Source organism: Danio rerio, chromosome 16 (assembly GCF_049306965.1).
Source record: "Danio rerio strain Tuebingen ecotype United States chromosome 16, GRCz12tu, whole genome shotgun sequence".
Classification (NCBI taxonomy): Eukaryota; Metazoa; Chordata; class Actinopteri; order Cypriniformes; family Danionidae; genus Danio; species Danio rerio.
In genome coordinates, this window is record NC_133191.1 from 41,105,088 (window position 1) to 41,127,735 (window position 22,648).

The 22,648-nt window shown below is 35.1% G+C and overlaps 1 protein-coding gene across 1 annotated transcript in view; it reads left to right on the forward strand.

The window, feature by feature from the left end:
- Nucleotides 1–22,648, forward strand: part of col6a4a (collagen, type VI, alpha 4a) — a 69,684-nt gene that overhangs the window by 40,346 nt on the left and 6,690 nt on the right. Inside the window, exons 10-38 of the mRNA XM_068214283.1 lie at nucleotides 675–1,024; nucleotides 2,622–2,700; nucleotides 2,835–2,980; nucleotides 4,666–4,758; nucleotides 4,846–4,899; nucleotides 6,839–6,910; nucleotides 6,991–7,017; nucleotides 7,886–7,930; nucleotides 9,014–9,067; nucleotides 9,177–9,239; nucleotides 10,194–10,259; nucleotides 11,745–11,798; nucleotides 11,885–11,920; nucleotides 12,001–12,063; nucleotides 13,172–13,234; nucleotides 13,343–13,405; nucleotides 13,482–13,544; nucleotides 13,753–13,803; nucleotides 14,541–14,576; nucleotides 14,654–14,716; nucleotides 14,791–14,853; nucleotides 14,932–14,967; nucleotides 15,142–15,178; nucleotides 15,275–15,290; nucleotides 15,572–16,079; nucleotides 16,764–16,860; nucleotides 17,593–18,258; nucleotides 20,265–20,373; nucleotides 22,283–22,425. Of these exons, the coding sequence (XP_068070384.1) occupies nucleotides 675–1,024; nucleotides 2,622–2,700; nucleotides 2,835–2,980; nucleotides 4,666–4,758; nucleotides 4,846–4,899; nucleotides 6,839–6,910; nucleotides 6,991–7,017; nucleotides 7,886–7,930; nucleotides 9,014–9,067; nucleotides 9,177–9,239; nucleotides 10,194–10,259; nucleotides 11,745–11,798; nucleotides 11,885–11,920; nucleotides 12,001–12,063; nucleotides 13,172–13,234; nucleotides 13,343–13,405; nucleotides 13,482–13,544; nucleotides 13,753–13,803; nucleotides 14,541–14,576; nucleotides 14,654–14,716; nucleotides 14,791–14,853; nucleotides 14,932–14,967; nucleotides 15,142–15,178; nucleotides 15,275–15,290; nucleotides 15,572–16,079; nucleotides 16,764–16,860; nucleotides 17,593–18,258; nucleotides 20,265–20,373; nucleotides 22,283–22,425 (3,216 nt within the window). The remainder of the gene's footprint in view (nucleotides 1–674; nucleotides 1,025–2,621; nucleotides 2,701–2,834; nucleotides 2,981–4,665; nucleotides 4,759–4,845; nucleotides 4,900–6,838; nucleotides 6,911–6,990; nucleotides 7,018–7,885; nucleotides 7,931–9,013; nucleotides 9,068–9,176; nucleotides 9,240–10,193; nucleotides 10,260–11,744; nucleotides 11,799–11,884; nucleotides 11,921–12,000; nucleotides 12,064–13,171; nucleotides 13,235–13,342; nucleotides 13,406–13,481; nucleotides 13,545–13,752; nucleotides 13,804–14,540; nucleotides 14,577–14,653; nucleotides 14,717–14,790; nucleotides 14,854–14,931; nucleotides 14,968–15,141; nucleotides 15,179–15,274; nucleotides 15,291–15,571; nucleotides 16,080–16,763; nucleotides 16,861–17,592; nucleotides 18,259–20,264; nucleotides 20,374–22,282; nucleotides 22,426–22,648) is intronic.

Consider the following 22,648-nt stretch of genomic DNA (forward strand, 5'->3'; position numbering starts at 1 on the left):
ACTAGCGGGAAAGCCACATGGAGGTAAACGGTCAGCTGGTATCGCAAAAAGGAACGGTGTCATACTGCCCCGTATCGTTCGTTTTAAGAATGAAATGCAGCCATACGTACTTCTGGCCACACAATTCATAATCTCCAGAAAAGTATATAGGGATAAGTTTTCAGAATGAGCCTATGTTGAACTTATTTGGTGGTCTCCAGAAATGTCTATAGGGCTTAGTTTTCAGAATGAGCCTGGGTTGTAATCTTCGGTTTGATTCCAAGGAACAGGTACACCGAAAAAATGTGTACTATGAATTGGTAAACTGAATTGGAAATGGTAAACTAAGTACATGTAATCTTGTTCATTTTTTAAAAATTTAGTAGGTTTCTTAGAAAATATATTTTCTAAAATAATTTTTTTCTAGAGTTAGATTCAGCTTTAAAAATGCTAGTCAGACCAAGACAAAAGAAAAAACAAAACAAAAAAACAAACGAATCAAGCGATCCAAGCTACATTAGTAGACACACTATAACATTTAAATCTAATATTCAAATTAAATTTATTTTTAAATTATCTTTATTACAATAATTTATTAATTCTAGCATAAAACAAATGTTTGGTTCATGCATAATAACATAGTTTAAGCACTGCCACATTCAGCTCATTATATAATTCCATTTCTCTTTATTTAGGTTGTACTATTGACATTGGCATTGGATTTGATAACTCCCGAACCAGTTCAAGTTCTCGCTCAATCTTTAGAGACCAGATGAAGCTGCAGACGTACCTGCCCGAGATCATCCGCTCCATTTCAGAAGTTCACAACCTGTGCTGTATTACTAAACCAACCATCAAAACCAACATAGGCTTCAGATTGGTCGATGCTACAGGAAAAAGGCTGGATGATTTTTCTTTTGAAGAGTATGATGTAGGAGTGTTAAACAAAGTGATGGCACTTCAGACATCCCAGTCTCTGAAATTCAACAACCTGCTTCTGCGCTCTTTTGAAGAGAAGTTTAGAGCTTCGAATTCTTTTGTAAAGGTGAGTTCTCTGTGTAGGGCGGCACTGTAAATAAAGGGACTAAGCCAAAGAAAAATTCAGTTCAGTTCATGTTTATTTCTTTATCACTTTCATGTGGATTGTGTCCAAGCAGCTGAACATAGAAGCTTAGTAAATTAAAACTGTGTCAGTCCAGTTTTCAGAGCTGAAGCTCAGTTTAGTTCAGTTTAGTGTGGTTTAAAATAACACTGCTGGAAGAGAACCCATCGATGTGCAGTTCCACAAGTCCCAAACCAAGTAAATCAGTGGCGACTGTGGCGAGGAACAAACTTTACCAATTTACGAAAGTGAATAAAAAACCTCAAGAGAAACCAGGCTCAGTTGGGCACGACCATTTCTCCTCTAGAAAAACTTCCTGTGGGGAGCTGGAGTCTAGGTGCCGGAGGCTGGAGAACAGTGGACATCCATCGTGGAGAACTGCAGGTGTGAGTAGGTCACCATTGGGTGATCAGGCTGGCCCACGGGATCAGTGCAAAGACTCGTCTGTCACTGTGGTCTTTCAGGAATCAGTCTCATACTCTCCACTTCTCCATGACAGCCAACTCACAACTCACTTGTCAAGCCCACTTAATTGCATGGAGCACACTAATGCATCATAGCGTTGTGATGCATTGTGTGTATGCTTTACTAAAAAGATAGGTCTTTAATCTAGTTTTGAATTGAGTTAGTGTGTCTGAGCCTCAGACATTATCAGGAAGGCTATTTCAGAGTTTAGGAGCCATAAATGAGAAGGCTCAACCTCCTTTAGTAGACTTTGCTATTCTTGGTACAACCAGAATCCCTGTTTTGAGAACTTAAAGTGTGGTTTAGATTGTTGCGAGACAAAAGGTTAGTTAGATAAACAGAAAATAGATTATTTAAAGCTTTATAGGTGAGAAGCAATATTTTAAAATCAATCACAGGCAGCCTGTGTAATGTGATATGATCTTATTTTCTAGACCTTGTAAGAACTCTGCCAGCTGCATTTTGAACTGAACTGTATTAATAGAGGATGCTGGGCAACCACTGAACAGAACATTTCAGTAATCCATCTATAGAAGTCATAGAAGCATGGACTAGCTTTTCTGCATTTGAGATGAATAATGAATGAGTTTTCTATATACTAAATCAACCTGTCTAAAAAAAGAAACGTTTATTTGATCGCAACTAACGGATGTATGGACAGACAGATAGATTGATTTTTATTTTTTTGTTTTTGCTCCTGAGGTGCCTCAGGACTCTCTCTCTCTCTCTCTCTCTCTCTCTCTCTCTCTCTCTCTCTCTCTCTCTCTTTATATACTTTTAATATTATTTTTATTTACTTACTGTATTATTTTATATATATATATATATACTTGTATATACTACTTTTGGCTTTCTTTTGTCTGTATTATATATATATATATATATATATATATATATATATATATATATATATATATATATATATATACTTTTATATACTACTTTTGGCTTTCTTTAGCTGAAAATTACTCAAATCATTTAAATGTTGTTTTTTGGTTACTTTGATCACATCTAATGATACTTTGGATAAAATCCACTGCCCAATGATTAAATTTAAATGTCATGTTTTTTTTAGGTGCTGATCATCTTTACAGATGGGTTGGATGAGCCTGTTGAGAACCTTTTGTCTACTGTCAATAGCCTTAGGACAAATGGTACAATCTGACTTATTACTTAAAAAAAAACCTTATTTTGTTCACGTTATACTGTGCAGTTAAACTTCAAGGAGCAAATGGTTCAAAATGAGAGCTAAGTATGTTTACTAAGATTCCTTTTGTATCATGCCCAGGTGTAAAAGCTTTGTTGACAGTAGCGCTGGATGGATATAAAAGTACAACTGACCTGCAGAGGCTGGAGTTTGGTCGAGGGTTGCGCTATAAGCAGCTGCTCTCCATTGGCATGCAAAGTGTGGCCAGTGTCATGCAGAAGGAGATTGTAAGTCACGTTACATCTCCTATACCAAATTACAAACAAACAGGTTAGAATTTTAGGGTGATATCAATCTTTTTTTTGGTTTCAGAAGTTCTGTTATTTAAAATGTTTTGATCCACTTATTTCAAATACATTTTTCCTCATTTTAACTGCCCACAAGCGTTTTTTTTTAAAGATGTAAGTCATTGTTGTTATAATCGTAGCAGTTGTGTTGACATGGCGAACTTCTGGCGAACACTCCCTATTATTCACCTGAACTACAAATCCCATCATGTCCTGCAGTCACACACCAGTTTCAGTTCACCAGCAGATTACACACACAGCTGCAGTTTATCACCACTGATTACAAAGGCTATATATACACCACACACAGATATCCGTTGTTGGGTTTTGTATCCTGTAGTTAACTTCACAAAGCGTTTTTCTTGACTTACCTTACCATGTTTTTGACCCTTTGTTTTTTGGATTATTTGCCGCCTGCCTCAACCAAATTGTCTGTTTTAATACTCACCCTTTGAATCTGTTTTATGCTTACCTGCTCTTGTTTCGACTCTAGCCTAGTGGTGGGCAGAGTGAGGCTTCATGAAATACTGAAACAGTTGAATCGAATGTTTAAGCATTTCAAAACCTGTCTCCTAGTGGCCATTTTTTAAGTATTGCTCTTAAACAACTTTAACAAAAAAAAAAGTTATACGATTTGAGGAATTATAGGCCATGTTGTTTAAATGTGAAACCTAGTTTCTTAGTGGAGTGGTTTGTGTTCTTGATTAGCATTCAGATGTATTGGGTTTGAATCCAAGATAAAGCAATTATAGTCATTTTTATAGTCAATCCAAATTAACTCTTTGTAAATAAATGTGTTTGGACATTAAAAAAATCAACATTAATTAAAGACATTGTGTCACAATTTCTGAATACTTGTACAAGCTGGTGTTGAACTTGCACAGTTGCACTAATCTTGGTCCACTAAGACAAGAACAGCTGCGACAAATGCTGATTTTGTTTTCTACCCTTTTCATTAAATGCAGATTTTTCAGATATAAGAATTCTTGTGTAGTTACCCATATTTTAAATCGCTTTAGATATGTGATCTGCCTGCTTAGAAATATCTTTAGTTTGGTATCTTGACACCATGTCTTAACATCAGATTTGCGTCAGTCGTTCCTACCCTTACCTGCCTGACAATTCTAATAAGTCTGTGTTTGGATCATACGCCTTGTTGTAAACTTGTTTGTCACAAGTGCCAGCATTTTTGATGATTTTTCTCCTAAACTTGATGGCCCTCAGAATATTTTCTGCAGAAATATTTGACCATATATGAAACATAAAGAGCCAAGCCTCTTCTGTTAAGCAAAAAATAATTGTATTAATTTTAAGAGTAGTTTTAAGACTTATGTTCATCAGATGCAATATACTCTAGTACAATAGATCCCTTACAGTTTCTCTTAGTGTTCACACAATGTCCTAATGTTCAGTGTTTTGGCTGCTATGTAAATAAATGGCTTCCTGTTAGTGGGAGTGTTAGTGAGAGGCTCTCCAAGATAAAGGAAACAGCCGCAAGATTTTAAAGAGCTCTGAGGAAAGATCAGGATGTCAAGTGCCTGGTTCAACATGTCAACAGTCCTTTCATAAACAAAATCTAAAGTGTTCTCTCTCTGTATTTTTGTATTTTGTATTTTTCTCTGTAGGATAACATTGCATCGAGGGAGTGCTGTAATGTGGCGTGTAAGTGCTCTGGTCATGAGGGATCTCGTGGTTTTCAGGGACTGCCCGGGTCAAAGGTGATTAGTTGAAGATATTTGTATAAAGTGTTATTGAATTACATTGTAAAATAAATGCTAAATTTGTCTCGTTGTACTGCTAATCAGGGATTACCAGGACGGAGGGGAAATTCTGGCTACCCTGGAGAAGAAGGAGGACATGTAAGTTGTGTCATTTATATTTATTAGTCATTTACCTTTAAATTTATTAGCTGAATAAGATGAGTAACATTCAGACGAGCTGATTCATTAGCTGAGTAAGATGTTTTTCAGATACTGTAGCTTCTTGTACAGATGACAATCATCCCTGCTCATATGTATATGCATAAGGCAAACATTTTCTGTATTCTGTCAGATCAGATTTATGTCAGGCTAGTATCTACATTTTAAAAAAATGTTTGTTCAAACTACTTATTTAAAATGAGCTGAAACAACATAATTGTTTAGTTTTTTATGTTCAATCCACTTTAATTTGTAAAAACTAATAACTTAACTTAATTCCTTCATGTTTTCCCAACACAAATCATTTGTGTGAAACCCAGAATTGTTTTACAGTGTTGAGTTGTCACTTTGTAAAAAGAAACAGTCCATTCCTGCACACATATAGCCCAGCATTGGTATTTTGTTTTTTTTGAAAACTTGTGCAGACATAAAGAGATCAGATGCAAAGGCCTCTGAGTGCCATCTAAATATCTCTTCTAAAATAAATTTTTGTCAAGTTCCTATGTTCATGTTTAGCTATTTTCTTTTAAAAGAAATGAAAATAACAAACATTCTTTGCAATAAATGTGAAATAACTGAACCTACACACAGGAATCATCGAAAAATGCTCATTTTAGAAGAAAATTTCTGATGGCATTTAGAGGTTTTAGCATCTGAACTCTTCATATAGACTGAGCATATGAATATGCATGACATGTCAGTTCTCCACAAAATTGCATTTTTGTAATTTGCCCAGGGAAGATTTTAAAAATGTGCACTACGTTTTCTAAAGCTTACATTTTCAGACTTTTTGGGGGTTGAAAACCATTGGAGGAATCCTGTTTTCTCTGCAGTATTTATCATATTCACATATTTCCAATTACAAAGTTACAGAGCAGAATTTTGTTGAATTCAGCAAAATTGTATTTGATAACACTTTTACAATTACGATTGTAATAATTAACTTAATAAAGTGAAAATAATAAAATATGTAATCCACCAGTCTTACTGCAAAAGGAGCTAGGATCGAACCGGCGATTCTTTGTATGGGAGTCAGTTGCTCTAACAAGCAGACTAAAGACCTGTAGTGTCTGTCGCGAGAGCACCTTTAGAGGTCAGAGGAGTAAGGTCTACTCGCATATCATTTCGCTAGTTGGCCTTTGTTACACTCAATCCCCCAAAACCTCACTCCCATCCAGGAAGAGCTTCGTATGTGTAACCCACTAGCCCTACTGCACCCAACCCGCTCTAAACTGGGATTGAACCAGCAATTCTGTGTATGTGAGTCGGTTGATCTAACAAGAAGGTTAAAGACCTAGGCTCTAGCGTCTGTCGCTAGAGCAACTTCAGAGGTCAGAAGAGTGAGGTTTATCTGCATAGCACTTCACTAGCTGGCCTCTATTACAAATCAAATAAAAAAGGATCCTAAAACTTCCTATGGTAATAAAATAAGGAATAAAATAACTGTTGTGGCATTTGATTGCTGTTTAAATATTTGTGTTTAGTAAGATTAATTTGATTTTAGGACAATAAAATATTTATTTATTATATATAGCATGCAAAAATGCTATCTATGCTAATGATAAATGTTACATAAGCACCAAATCAGTATTTTAGAATGATTTTTAAAGGATGAAGTGACACAGAATATTGGAATAATGTCTGCTGAAAAGTTGTTTGTTATTACAAGAATATCGTACATTTAAACCCCTTATTAACATTTTCAATTGTACTAATAATATGTTATTGTTTTACTGCATTTTTGATTACATAAATGCAACCTTTATATGTGTAGGTGAAAAAAAATCATTAAAAAATGCTATAAAAATTCTACTATAAATAATAACTGAATAAATATTGAATGATCTTGATTTTCATGCGCAGTACACGTGTGTTGTAGGGTGAGCGAGGGCTTCCTGGTTTGAATGGAACTCGAGGTAATCAGGGATGCCCTGGAAGAAGAGGCTTAAAGGTAACATGAAATAAAATGCTCATATGGAGACCTTTTAAAGTTTTAAATGTGGCTTTCACAGTTTATTCATTTTCCTTCAGGGTGGCAGAGGTTACAGAGGTGAAAACGTGAGTACTTCCATATTTCTTTAACAGGCATCATAACAGCTTGGTAGACCTTTTTGCCACAGGTTACCATTAAAACAAAGAAACTTTGCCTATAGACATGTCAGAAATACAATTTATTAACAATTTATAAAGAAATTGCTTAAAAAAAAATTATTAGCATTAAATTTAAAGGGATAACATTTAAGACTCTGGAGAAATTTAATTTAATTTATTTTATTTTATTTTATTTTATTTTATTTTATTTTATTTTATTTTATTTTATTTTATTTTATTTTAATTTAATTTATTATTTTATTTTATTATTTTAATTTATTTGTATTTTTATTTTTTTTAAATTTTTTTATTTTACATTATTTTATTATTTGATTTTATATGATTACAAAATATATCTATATTTTCCATCTTTTTTTAAATAATCCTATTAGTCTTATATGTATTGATAAAAAATTCTAATAGTTTTATGTATAAATATAAGTACTCCATATTCACTATAGAATTTATTCATTGTTTATGCTATGTGTAATGCTTTGACAATAATTGACAAGTCATGCCAATAAAGCTCATTTGACTTTGACTTTGATTTTGGGAGAGAGAGAGAGCTAGAGAAAGAGAGAGAGGATGTATACATCCTCTGTCTACTAATTATTACCAGATGGCATTTATTAGCCAGCATCTGTGTTTAGATGACTGTCTTTGATTGCCATCTGGAAAGGGTTGTTATAGTCTGTGGTTTCTGTTGTTTTTGTCTAGATGCACATAAATTGTGTTCCTGTCTCTTTTCATATTCTCTTGCATTTGGCTTGTTAATGAGCACGTAATCATTGTTTGCTTAATAATGGCTTGAGTTTTCTTTAATCTTCTTCCACAGGGAGAAGAGGGAGATAATGGATTAGATGGGGTTGATGGTGAACAGGTACCTAATAAAATTATGATGCACTTCTAACATTCAGTGAGTAATCTAGGGTCAATGGATAGATGTAATGCACACTGAATTAAAACATATAATAAATATACAGTTAAAGTCAGAATTATTGACCCCCTTTGTTTTTTTTCCTCCTTTTTTAAATATTTCCAAAATGATGTTTAACAGAGCAAGGAAATTTCATGGCATGTCTAATAATTACTTATTTGTTTTATCTCGGCTAGAATAAAAGCAGTTTGTAATTTTTTTAACACTATTTTGAGGACAAAATCATTAGCCCCTTTAAGCTATATTATTTTTTGATAGTCCACAGAACAAACCATCGTTATACAATAACTTGCCTAATTACCCTAACCTGCCTAGTTAACATAATTAACCTAGTTAAGCCTTTAAATGTTACTTTAAGCTGTAAAAAAGTATTGAAAAATATCTAGTAAAATATTATTTACTGTCATCATGGCAAAGATAAAATAAATCAGTTATTAGAGATGAATTATTAAAAATATTATGTTTAGAAATGTGTTGAAAAAAATCTTCTCTCCGTTAAACAGAAATTTGGGAAAAAAATAAACGGGGGCTAATAATTCAGAGGGGCTAATAATTCTGAATTCAACTGTATATATGTACAGAATGTTTTAAATGGTTGCAGCTAAAGCATAAACATCAATACCCTACATTGTAAAAAATATCTTAACAGGTTCCATATTTTGTGATTCACTCATGTTTTCTGCTTATTTACTGTTGTGATTTGCCTTTTGGGGCCTTGATCTCTGCTCTGTCAACTTTTGATGTTGAAAATTAAACTCTACAGTTTAACAAAGTGACTTTTATTAGCATTTAGTAGCTTAAAATAATATAATGTATAAAAAATATTATATAGAGAAGTAAGTCTGTAAAATAAAAAGGTTTTGCAAGGTTTATGCAGGATTTTTGTGTTATATACAACACCAACCCAGAAACTATGTCACTTTAAATTATTAAAGATGTTAAAAAACGTCACTTTTTTAACTTTTCAAGGATAAAAATTTTTGGAAGAAAGATCATGCCTTGCATTTTACTTTTTGAAATTTTCAGGGTAAAACTGGAGCACCGGGAAGTCCAGGAGAGCGAGGAGATCCAGGCAATCCGGTAAAATACACCACTTATGTTCCTCTCAACTATGATCCAGTCTCGCTGTAGTGCTCCATCTTCTCTGATTTATACATATGTATCGTCTTTGTTTGTTACTTTTGTGAAGGGTCCAACAGGTATTTCAGGAAGCTCAGGAAGCCCAGGACAACGAGGCCTGAGAGGAGATCCGGTTAGTAGAATTCAGCTGCAAATAAATCTCTTAAAGGGATAGTTCACCCAAAACATTTGTTTATTCACTTTCCTTCGGCTTAGTCCCTTTATTCATCAGGGGTTGGCACAGGGGAATGAACCATCAACTTATCCCGTATATGTTTTACACAGTGGATGCCCTTCCAGCTGCAACTCAGTACTGGGAAACATCCATACACACTCATTCACTCTTATTTAGTTTATTCAATTCACCTGTACCGCCTGTCTTTTGGACTGTGGGGGAAGCCATAGCACCCAGAGACAACCCACGCCAACACAAAGAGAACTTGCAAACTCCAAACAGAAATGCCAACTGACCCAGCCAGGACTCGAACCAGCGACTTTCTTGCTGAGGCGACAGTGCTTATCACTGAGCCATTGTGTCCCCCCTCACCCAAAACAACAACAACAAAATTCTTTTATTATTTACTCAGCATTCACTTGTTCCAAACCTGTTTTTTTTCCGTTTTTTTAACACACAAAAAATATATATATATTGAAGAAAGCTGGAAACCGTTTAATTCTTCAAAATATATTTTAAATAGGAAGTAAATATTCATTTGTGGGTGAACTATCCCTTTAAAACATCACCCATTTATGCAATAAACCCTGTTCTTGCATGTTGAGAAAATGCTGTATCAGATTGTTTTCTAAAGTAAATCATTCCATTGTTACTGCAGTAGCAGTATGTCTTATTCATTTAATCTCTCTAGTTCACATTTTTTGAGAGTAATGATTTAATGTTTGTTCTTTATTGTTACCATATTTGGCAAAAGAATGTCTCTGTAGATACAAAATACTAATACATCGGGCAATGATGAGTAATACAAACCATGTGTAAGTCGAGACCAGCCACTAATGACTTTCAGCAAATGTTGTTTTAGTAGTGTTTGGCTACATTTTGACCAGTGTTAATCTGTTTTATCATAATCAGGGTAATTCAGGATTGGATAACAATGCCCGCGGTCGTAAAGGTGATGCCGGCAGTGCAGGCATGCAGGTACTGTATGCGTTGTTCATTTTAAATTTGATTACAAACTAGCAATTAACTGTAACATCTTTAAAAATATACCTATTCAAATAATTGTTTCATATTTAATCCTGACCAATGTTCAATTTCAAACAATTTAAACAAATGTGAAATTTTAATTAAAAAAACAACAAATTTACACTCACCGGCCACTTTATTAGGTACACCTCTCTAACTGCTCGTTAACGCAAATTTCTAATCAGCCAATCACATGGCAGAAACTCAATGCATTTAGGCATGTAGACATGGTCAAGACGATCTGCTGCAGTTCAAAACAAGCATCAGCATGGGGAAGAAGGTGATTTAAGTGACTTTGAATGTGGCATGGTTTTTGGCACCAAACGGGCTGTTCTGAGTAATTCATAAACTGCTGATCTACTTGGATTTTCACGCACTACCATCTCTAGGGTTTACAGAGAATGGCCTGAAAAAGGGAAAATATCCAGTGGGCGGAGGTCAGAGGAGAATTGCCAAATTGGTTCCAGCCGAAAGAAACTCAACAGTAACTCAAAAACCACTCGTTACAACCGAGGTAGGCAGAAGAGTATCTCTGAACACACAACACATCCAACCTTGAGGAAGATGGGCTGCAGCAGCAGAAGATGATAAGCAGGACAGCGACCATATCAAATCGTGAATCATCTCAGACTGGTTTCTTGAACATGACAATGAGTTTACTGTACTTAAAAGGCCTTTACAATCACCAGATCACAATCCAATAGAGCACCTTTGGGATGTTGTGTAACTGGAGTTTCGCATCATGGATGTGCAGCCGACAAATCAGCAGCAACTGCATGATGCTATCATGTCAATATAGATCAAAATCTTTAAGGAATATTTCCAGTGCCTTGTTGAATCTATGCCATGAAAGATTAAAGCAGTTCTGAAGGCAAAATGAGGTTCAACCCGATACTAGTAAGGTGTACCTAATAAAGTGGCCGGTGAGAGTAACAATCACTGAACAAAGGCAAGATTAATTGATTTTGAAATTTGTTGTTGCATAATTTTGTAATCAATAAAATATCAGTGTTTGTGATATAAATTTTTTATTTTGATGTTTTTTCCATTAATCCAGGAGTATTTTGTTAATTTTTTTCACAAATAAAGCTTTTATTTAGCTTTTTAGTATTTTACAAATAAAGGATTTGTTAAAGGATTGTAAATGATGAACCAAATTTATGAGGCAAATAAGAAAAAAGATTTTTCTCCACATTTAGTTTTTTATTATTCATGAAAACATTTGCACAGCTTCATGAGTAATATAGGTTTTCACCAGAAATTTTCATTTTTTAAAAATTATTCAAATGGATGGGGCCATCAAAAGCATTCATAATCTTGAGGCTCACAATAGTTTTTTACAAGTTTATAAGTTAAAAGTGAAGTAAAAACAAAAACATTTCATTTCTGAATGATTTTTATTGCATTTGTTTTCTTTCTGTGTGCTTTTATTACCAGGGTGATCCAGGCCCAGATGGTCTTGCTGGCCAAAGTGGAGAAAATGGCAGACCAGTGAGTTCATCTAATCTATGATTTGTCATTTTATCACAGAACCAGTGGTTTTTGGTACATTGGTAATTTAATAAATCTATTTCTAGGGTCAATCTGGCAGAAGAGGGACGGCAGGTCTACCGGTACAGTACTGTAGAATGTTATAATTAAGCCACTGCAGAAGTGACATGGTTACTAAATGACTTGGTTTGCTTGTTTTTAGGGTCCCAGAGGGCCTCCAGGAGATCCAGGTTTACAAGGACTTCCAGGGGGCTCGGGTCCACAGGTAATGTATTTATTAATCCTATATTTATCCCTATCAATAAAAAGTTAAGAAGACTCTATAATGACGCAGCTGAAAATGTATAGCTCTAAATTGTTTGCAGATTGTTAATGGCGAGAAAAGATGGCAGTCCTATTTTGTATGTGTGTGCTCACTTATAATAGTTATTGATTGATATTTGAACTGGATATTAACAAAGACTATAGAATAAACAAGGGAAGTCACTCGTATAGTTTTGAATGGGAAAAGTGTAACCATCAATTTGCTGAAAGAAGCCCCGCCTGCTAGTACAGGAGCCAATCATTGATCAATATGGACTGAAAATTCTCCAGGGGAGGGGATTGGACCAGATGTGTGTTTCTGCAGGTTTTGTGTTATTCAAACATTTAGAAATGAAAGAGACAGTTGTTGTTAAATTTTATTGGTGATTTCTAATATGACATTTAATCGTAAGCTTGACAAGCAGTTTTGAAGAATTCCATGTTTTCCCGTTCAAACAGAATTACAGAGCAAACTGCACGAAGAGCATTTTAAAGATAATTAATTAATATTAATTAGGTACATTTACTATTAGGTATAACCTACCTCTAAACCTAACCTAACCCATGTAGTTACCTTATATAACAAGCCTTAGGTTATGAAGTGCACTGTAGTTACATGTTAACGACACATACTGTTTTGCTTAATTTTCAAATTTGTGTTTGATCATATTAAAGAAGCAATATTATTCTTTACAATATTTAGTATAGACTTCATAAGTGCTCATATCATAAAATCCCTATTGAATCATTTACTCTGTGATGCAATATATATATATATATATATATATATATATATATATATATATATATATATATATATATATATATATATATATATATATATATACACACACACACACACACACACACACACATTTTAAAGCCTTGTCAGTTTATGTAATCTCAAGGATTACATTCATAAACTGTCTAATAACACAATATTATGTCAAAAGCATAATAGGAATAATAATCCTAATAATGTGAACACCTTTAAATTGCTAAATAAAAGGTTTGATGTCAAATTGGATGGATGTGAACTATAATCTGAGATTAATATTGTCTTTGTTTAGGGCCCTTTTGGTCCTCCTGGTCCAGTTGGGCAAAGAGGTTTTGTTGGTCTGCCTGGACCTCAGGTATATGTTTAAATACAATAAACCAGTCACTCTCTTTATTTATTTTTCCTATAAACCATTATTAATAAACCAGCTAATTAATGGGATTTTATTGATCTCTTTACCCAGGGATCGCCTGGCTCTCCAGGGAGGCCAGGAACTAAAGGAAGCCTTGGATCCAGAGGACAGAAGGTGAGTGACTTTCAGAAACATCTCTTTAAATCTCTGCTTTTAAAGCTTAAACTCTCCTGTTGCTTTTTCCTTACAGGGTCAACCAGGTGATCCTGGAGAAAAGGGGTCTTTAGGGTCTGCAGGTTCCAGGGGACTGCCGGTTACTTTTATGTTTATATATATTTTATTGTATAATCTACCAAAACTTTGCAATGCCAAGCATTATCCAACCTCATTAATAAAATCTAAATGCTATTTTGTTCTTGAATGCAGCAGTTCAAAAAGTTTCTTAATTGTTTCTTTATTTTACAGTTTAACATTTGAAAGAGATGCCCTTTATAATTGTGACATTTTTGAATTATTAATAGGGAAAAGATGGCAATGATGGCTATGGATATCCAGGACTCAAAGGACAGAAGGTTTATACAGAATAATTCATAAAATCCTTTGTTTTTAATTAGCAAGTTTGTTCTCTGCCACAATATATATTATTATTTCACTGTAAAATCACGGTGACGCAGTGGGTAGCACGAAAACCTCACAGCAAGAAGGTCACTGGTTCGAGCCTCGGCAGAGTCAGTTTACATTTCTGTGTGGAGTATGCATGTTCTCCCCGTGTTCGCATGGGTTTCCTCCCGGTGCTCCGGTTTCCCCCACAAGTCCAAAGATGTGGTATAGTTGAATTGGGTAAGCTAAATTATCCCTAGTGTATGTGTGTGAATGAGTTTGTATGGGTCTTTCCCAGTGATTGGTTGCACCTAGAAGGGCATCCACTGCGTAAAACATATGCTGAATAAGTTGGTGGTTCATTCCGCTGTGGCGACCCCAGATTAATAAAGTGACTAAGCTGAAAATTGATGAATGTAATATTTTTATTTATTTATTTTTGTGAAAATGCTAATTAATAAATGGGTTTTATCCATTTGTCAGCTAGAAGCATTTAATAATTTAAAATATTATACAATTTATAATTATTCCTTCATATATTTTAAATACATTTGTAGAAATTGATAAGGACACCAAAGTCGTACATCTCATCTTGCACCCATATGCAGTTTTTTTTTATATTATTATTTATGTACACACATATGCACTTTTTTGATTTTACATTTAACAATTATTCAATTTAAATATTATTTTTATACTTCTCTTCAAGGGGGATTCTGGTTTTCCAGGATATCCTGGACTTCAGGTGAGCTTAAAACTTGACATTGCAATATTTATAACGTTCATTTATAAATGAATAATGTTTTGTCACATTTCTCCTAGGGTGAATTGGGCTTTAAAGGCACAAACGGAGGTGTTGGTCCTAAAGGCAGCAGAGGAAGAGGGGTAATAGCATTTTGCAAGCTTCACTTTCTTATCTTTTACACTTTTAGGAGCCTAAAATGAATGTCTGATAACAGGGCAATGCTGGTAGGACGGGACCACCAGGAGATCCTGGCAGTGGGGGGATGACTGGACACAGAGTATGTTTAGACTAATATTATCTGCATCATTTAATCATAGAATGTGGTAAGATAAAGGTTTTTTTTTTTACCATATAGGGCCCGAAAGGACCACGAGGAGCCAGACAGATGTCTGTAAGTGTCTGATTTTCTTTGCCGCTGCATGTTTACAAGTAAAAAAAAAAAAAACAATAATATATTAAATGCAATATAATATAATATAAAGGTAATGCATGTATTTGCATATTTAAAATGCATTCATATAAAAACACAAGACATGTTTAATTATATATATTTTTTCTTTTGTAGGACTGTCAGCTGATCTCATATGTTCGAGACAACTGTAGTAAGCAATGATTTATTCTTTTTATTTCAAATAAATAACAATAGTATTACATTAAAGATGCTTTTTTAAAAAGTTATGTTTTTTCTTATTTAACAGTGTGCTGCAAAGGTAGGTAACATTTTTTTGTGTCATATTTTTCTTCAATGATTATATATTATGTTATAAATTTTTTTCTGAATACGTGATTTTGATTGGTCAATCACAACATTTAAGGCGCTATGTAAGGGATAAAGTACATCCAGGCGGTTGTTATCTCAGAATAAAGCACAACAGACTTATCAACTTTTGTATAAGGCTAAAGGGCTTCTTCATCATCCTTACAAATAAATATTATATTTAATTTGTGAATTATCTGTCATGTGTACACAATTAAATATGAAACTCTTCTACTGAATGTGTTCTTCTAGACAACATAAAATGTCCGGCATACCCCACTGATCTTGTGATTGGCATGGACATGTCTGAAGATGTGACCCCTCAAGGCTTTGAGCGCATGCGTTCTGTGGTCCTCAGACTGCTGGACAACATGAAAATTGCAGAGAGTAGCTGCCCGACAGGGGCTCGAGTGGCTCTGGTGTCCTACAGCTCATTCACCAAATACCTGATCCGCTTTAACGACTACCACCGCAAGAAGCAGCTTATCGATGCCGTCAACAACATCGCCCTGGAACGCACTTCAAATCGCCGCAACATTGGCGCTGCCATGCGGTTTGTGGGCAGAAATGTTCTGAAGCGAGTGCGAAAAGGCATCCTGATGAGGAAGGTTGCCATTTTCCTCACTGCTGGAGAATCTCAAGATTCGATATCTCTCACCACTGCCATTCTAGAGTACAAAGCCCTGAATATTAAACTTGGGGTCATTGCTCTGAGGAATGTCCCTGCTATCAGGAGAGCTTTTGAGGTAAAGATGAGTGCCTCATAAACAAAATGTTTAAAAATAGCTGATTGATTTAAAAGTGGTTAACTCTTTAAATTGGTTAACTTTGTATGCGTTTTTAACTCCAAGGTGACCAGTTGTTTGAACTACTATAATTCACTAGTATTATTCAAACTAAAAACATCTCATCCACAATGACCTGAGCACTTAAAAAAACACTCCCCCCCCTCCTTAGCTCTCCCTGAGCACTAACTGTTACTTTTTATAATTAGCACTTCTTGCGTGTATTGCCTCTTCTTGTTAAATCACTGAATGTCTCCTCATTTGAAAGTCGCCTTGGATAAAAGCATCTGTTAAATGCAACATAGGCTCATTGTGAAAACATAGCCCTGTATACATTTCTGGAGAACGCAAATTAGGGAGCCAAGAGTACGTTTGGCTGTGTTTCGTTTTTTAAACGAGCGTTACGTGGCAGTATGATGCCATTCTTTTTTGGGCTTACCAGCTGACCGCTTCAATTTGGAAGGCTTTTCCGCTGTTACCAGTTTGTCCAGTAGCGTTTTCAGAACGAGCCTGGGTTGGTTTAATGGCTAAATGTGAATTGTAAAATCAAGGTGTGTGTGTGCCTAACACAAGAAGCTTTAATACTTTTAACAGCATGTAGACATACTCATTCTCTATGCATGGCATATGTTGTACTGTATGCAGGCAGATGAGAGCCAGAGTTTTATCCTGACTGTTCTGGGTAGAGTGCAAGACCAGAATGCTACTCTTAGTAAGATCCAGAGTTGTGTTATTTGCTATGGTAAGTTTTTTTTTCTCCTGCTTGCACCCAAGGATTAATGAAATGACATTAAGAGGAAAAAAAAAAAGACATTTCAAGGGGATTTAGGCATTTATATTATATTATATTATGTTATATTATATTATATTATATTATATTATATTATATTATATTATATTATATTACATTATATTATATTATATTATATTATATTATATTATATTATATTATATTATATTATATTACATTATATTATATTATTTTATATTATATTATATTATATTATATTATGTTATATTATTTTATATTATATTATATTATATTATATTACATTATATTATATTATTTTATATTATATTATATTAAATTATATTATATTATATTATATTATATTATATTATATTATAATACATTTTATATTATATTATATTATATTATATTATATTATATTATATTATATTATATTATATTATATTATATTATATTATATTATATTATATTATATTTTGCCAAATTTAAAGTCAGTTTTTTCAGTATTACTTTTTTAAAGTCTCATATTACATATATTTTCAAACAGTTTTTTTATGATGTATAAATCTCAATCACAGTAATTAAGGAATAATTGAAAAAAATGTACACCCGAGGTTTGGTATTTTTTATATACTTTTGTTTTTGTATTGTACTTTTAATAAACTGTTTCTCCAGAACTTTTTCCACCTATTTATTGTATGATAACATCTTTTCACATCCAAGATCCCTGCAGACCAGCTAGAGAATGTGAGGGCACCAACCTGCCATCTGCACCTCAGGAGCTGGACATGGACTTTGTGATGGTTGTGGACGGGTCCCGTAGCATCCTGGCTGACGAGTTCAAGGGTGTCAAGGAGGTGCTCGGCGGTGTGCTCGATCAAATTGTTGTGAGCAGTCAACCCACCAGGGCTGACAGACAGGCCAGAGTGGCTCTCTACCAGCAGACGTCTACCTATAGTGACCCCCAGCCTGCACACGAGATATTCAGCTTACGTGAGTTCTCTGATCGCAATCTAATGAAGACAAGCATCATCCAAAAACTAAAGCAAACCGGAGGATCTCATGAACTGGGTTCTACTTTGGAGTTTGCTTTCAAGAAGTGTTTCAACGCAGTTCCAGAAAGTCGCAAGAACAAGATGCTGCTGGCCATCATTGGGGAGGAGACAGCGTTACAGGAGAAAAAACGTCTGGACTCTTTCTCCAGGTTGGCGAAGTGTAGCGGCATTGTTCTTTTCACCTTGACAGTGGGAGACTCCATCGCCTCTAGTCAGGTGGAGGAGCTTGCCAGCTATCCTTTAGAACAGCACATCATTCACCTGGGCCACTTGAAACATGGAGAACAGGAGTACACACAACGCTTCATGAGGACTTTCTTCCATATACTGAGCAGTAAGGAGTGTTTCATGTTAATGCTGATTTGATTTGGGTCAAAAGAATTGCAGTAGTTATTCTGGTGGCTATCTTGCCTCTCTAATGTTGCTCAGAAAATGCAACAAACATCATAAAAGGTATCATTGTGAGCCTTATAGCTTTACAATAGCTTTATGTGAGGAACAAGTCTAATTTCAGTTTATACCATGCTTTTTGGTAAACCAGGGCAATGTCAACAGAACCTGACTAAAATGTAACCCTGGACCACAAATGTTGCGCAGGTATACACATTTTATTGGTCAAAATGTGGCCAAAATGATCAAAAATATGACTAAAAATCAATGTTTCATGAAGATTTCTTTGTAAATTTTCTACTGTAAATATTAAATCTTATTTTTTATAATAATATTAATAATTCCTTACATTTATACAGTTCTTTTCTAGACACTTACAGTGCTTTTCACATTGGGGGGAACCTCCGCATCCACCACCAGTGTGCAGCATCTACCTGGATGATGAGACGGCAGCCATATTGCACCAGACTGTACACCACACACCAGCTGATTGGTGGAGAGGAGACAGAGTGATGAAGCCAGTTATTATATGGGGATGGTTAGGAGGCCATGATGGACAGAGGTCAGTGGGTAAATTTGTCCAGGATGCCAAACCCCTACACTTTTCGAAAGATATCCTGTGATTTTTTTTATTGATTATCATCAATATACTGGGGCGTTAGGACCCACACAGACTGCAGGTTGAGCGCCCCTGCTGGTCTCACTAACACCACTTCCAGCACTAACCTAGCTTTCCCATGTGGTCTCTTATGCAGGCACTGACTGGGTGCAGCTTCCGTAAGCAGCCATGTGAGAGTTGATAAATTAGTACTATGCTAAGAACTACATTTAGACAACTTTAAAGCGATTATTATTATAACTTTTTTCAGAACAGAAAATCATCCAGTGTGATTGGCCCTTAGTAACAGAACGCAACAGCAAAAACGTGCCATCAGAAAACCATTAAAAAAACTAACAGAAAGATAAAGCCACAGTCGGTTGATAATGGTAAGACATTTGTTACCCCAAGGAGTCCAACTGAGGACTATGACAGGTAGCTTTCTGCAATTCTCACATGGCTGCCCACTGAAGCTACGTAAGCACGGCTGCACCCGGTCAGTACTTGGATGGGAGACCACATAGGAAAGCTAGGTTGCTGCTGGAGTGGTATTAGGCCAGTAGGGAGCTCTCAACCTGTGGTCTGTGTGGGTCCTAACACCCCAGTATAGTGAAGGGGACTCTATACTGCTCAGTGAGTGCTGTCTTTTAAATGGGACGTTAAACCAAGGTTCTGACTCTCTGTGGTCGTTAAAAATCCCAGGATTTCCTTCGAAAAAGATTAGGGGTTTAACCCCGTTATCCTAGCCAAATTTGCACACTGACCTCTGTCCATCATGGCCTCCTAACCATCCCCATATCATAACTGGCTTCATCACTGTCTCCTCTCCACCAAACAGCTTGTGTGTGGTGTGCGGTCTGGCGCAATATGGCTGCCATCGCGTTATCCAGGTGGATGCTGCCCACAGGTGGTGGATGAGAAGATTCCGCCAATGTGTAAAGTGTTTTTTAGTGTGCTAAAAAGAGTTATATAAATGTGAGGAATTAATATTATGACTAGAATTTCTAGTAGATATCAATTCTTTCTAGGAACAAACATAATTGTGTAGTTGTTCTGCAGTCATTTTATTCAAAAAGCCAAATCAGCCTGAAAGTGAGTTCCATTAGTAGCGTGCTGTTCTCATGTCTGAGATTTTCATAGATCAGATGTACAGCACAAGCTGTAAATTATATATATATAAGCTTTTTGTTTTTCAAAACATGCATCATGTTTATTTAAGCAATATGGCTGTGAGTGAATGATGAAAATATTATAGTTTTGGGTGAACTTTTGCGTTGCGATTGACTTTTCATGTGTTTTCATTTTGAGTGTCTAGCTGTGAGTGTTAATATATAGTTTCTTTATGAATGCAGAGAATATGAACACCTACCCTCATCCATCACTCCAGAGTCAGTGCAGGAATTTTCAAGAAAGTCCAGGCCAGCGTTTGGACTTTGAAGCTGCAGAGAGACCAGTGTACAGGTATCAAATGACAAAACGTACACTGTCATCATCTAATGTGAAACATCTGTTTGTTTGAGGTCAGAGCGGTTATTGTGAGCATTAATCACTGACTTGAGTTATGAGGGAAAGTATTCATATATGTGCTTAGTTTATTTATTTATTTGCAGGTTCTTGTTTAGTAAGTTGGAGATTAATAAACCTGCAATGAATGAAAGAGTCAATTATTTATTTAATTTAGAAATGATCATGTTAATAAAGCTAACATAGTTTAAATACCAAATTAGGTTTTTATTTAATAAGGTTAGTGCACCTTAATAAAACTTTGATTAATTAATTTTTTACAATTTGTTTAAAAATAAAGGTAAATTGTGTAGAAAGAGTGAGTAGCGATGTCACCTCACAGCAAGAAGGCTGCTGGTTCGAGCCTCGGCTGGGTCAGTTGGTATTTCTGTGTGGAGATGGCATGTTCTCCCCGTGTCCTCTGGGTTTCCCCCCACAAGTTCGAAGACATGCGGTACAGGTGAATCGGGTAAGCTAAGTTGTCCGTAGTGTATGTGTAAAAAGAAAATAAATTAATAAATGTGTAGAAAGGATGTGGGTGTTTATTTAATAGGATGCAGATTGATAAAGTAAACCTCGAAAAATGTATTACAGGTGCTGGGCATATAATTAGAATATCTTCAGAAAGTTGATTTATTTCACTAATTCCAATTTTTAAAAAATGACATTTGTATAATGTATACATTCTTTCCACACAGACTGCTGTATTTCAAGTGTTAATTTATTTTAGTTTTGATTGTTTTGATGACAAGCCCCAATTCAGGATCTCAGAGAATTAGAATATTGTGAAAAGGTTCAATATTGAAGACACCTGGTGCCACACTCTAATCAGCTAATTAACACCTGCAAAGGCCTTTAAGTGATCTCTCAGTCTAGTTGAACCTGAAGATATACTAATTAAATGACCAGCACCTGTATATTATTCATTTAAATTAAATGTAATTTACATACTGTATAATGAACACAGTGTGTGTAGAAAGGCAGGTGATAATAAGAATCAGAATTAGAATGGCAATTGTGAATTAAATTTTGAATTAAGGTCATTTACACATATAAATAGTTATTTAAATAGATGCAGATTTAAATAAATAAATGATTGATGAAAATCATGAATAATAATTTGTTTTGTAAAATACTGATGACTTCTTAATTTAAAAATAAATAAAATAAAAGTTAAGCATAAAATAAGAGCATTCTTTGTGTAAAATATCAAAAAGATGCCTCTTTTTATAATTTGTGTTTTTTTTTTTTTTTTTTTAGATCATTTATTCATTAATTTTCTTTTCGGCTTAGTCCCTTTATTAATCTGGGGTCGCCACAGCCGAATGAACCACCAACTTATCCAGCATATGTTTTACGTAGCGGATGCCCTTCCAGCTGCAACCCATCACTGGGAAACATCCATACACTCTCATTCACACACATACACTACGGACAATTTAGCTTACCCAATTCACCTGTACCGCATGTCTCTGGACTTGTGGGGGAAACTAGAGCACCCGGAGGAAACCCACGCGAACACGGGGAGAACATGCAAACTCCACACAGAAATGCCAACTGACCAAGCCGAGGCTCGAACCAGTGACCTTCTTTCTGTGAGGCGAACGTGCTACTCTCTGCGCCACCGTGCAGCCCGACAACAGATTACCATTTTTTAATTTTCATATTTTAATTTAAAAAAACAAACCAGCAACAAATGAAAAGAAATTATAATCAAAAAATTTCTAAAGTATAAATGACGATATTTTTATTTGAAACCTGTAAAAAATTTTATCAGGCCTTCACTGAGTAAATCAATCCTTAACATTTTACTCAATCCCTTGCTAAACAAACAGAATAAATAGTGGTTTTGTATGTTTTTTTCAAGGGTTCCTGTGCTCTCCACTGTATATCCAGATGTTCAAGTAGAAGAGGACATGGAGGAAGAAGATACTGCGCCAGAGACTGAGGACCAGCAGTCTTCAGGTCGTGGAGACTCAATAATCCAATCTCCTGCTGACAATACAGACAGTACGTCCTTATAAACCTTGCCAATCTTTCCCCTAAAAGACAGCCATTTAGCAAATTGATTTAAAAGTTAGCTTAAAGTATTGTGCATGTATTAGGTCATGTTAATTAATGCATCTGCTGACATGAACAAACAATGAACACTACATTTCATACAGTATTTATTCGTTGTTAATTCATGTCAACTCTCAATGCGTCAACTAATGTTATCAAGCATAAATAAGAC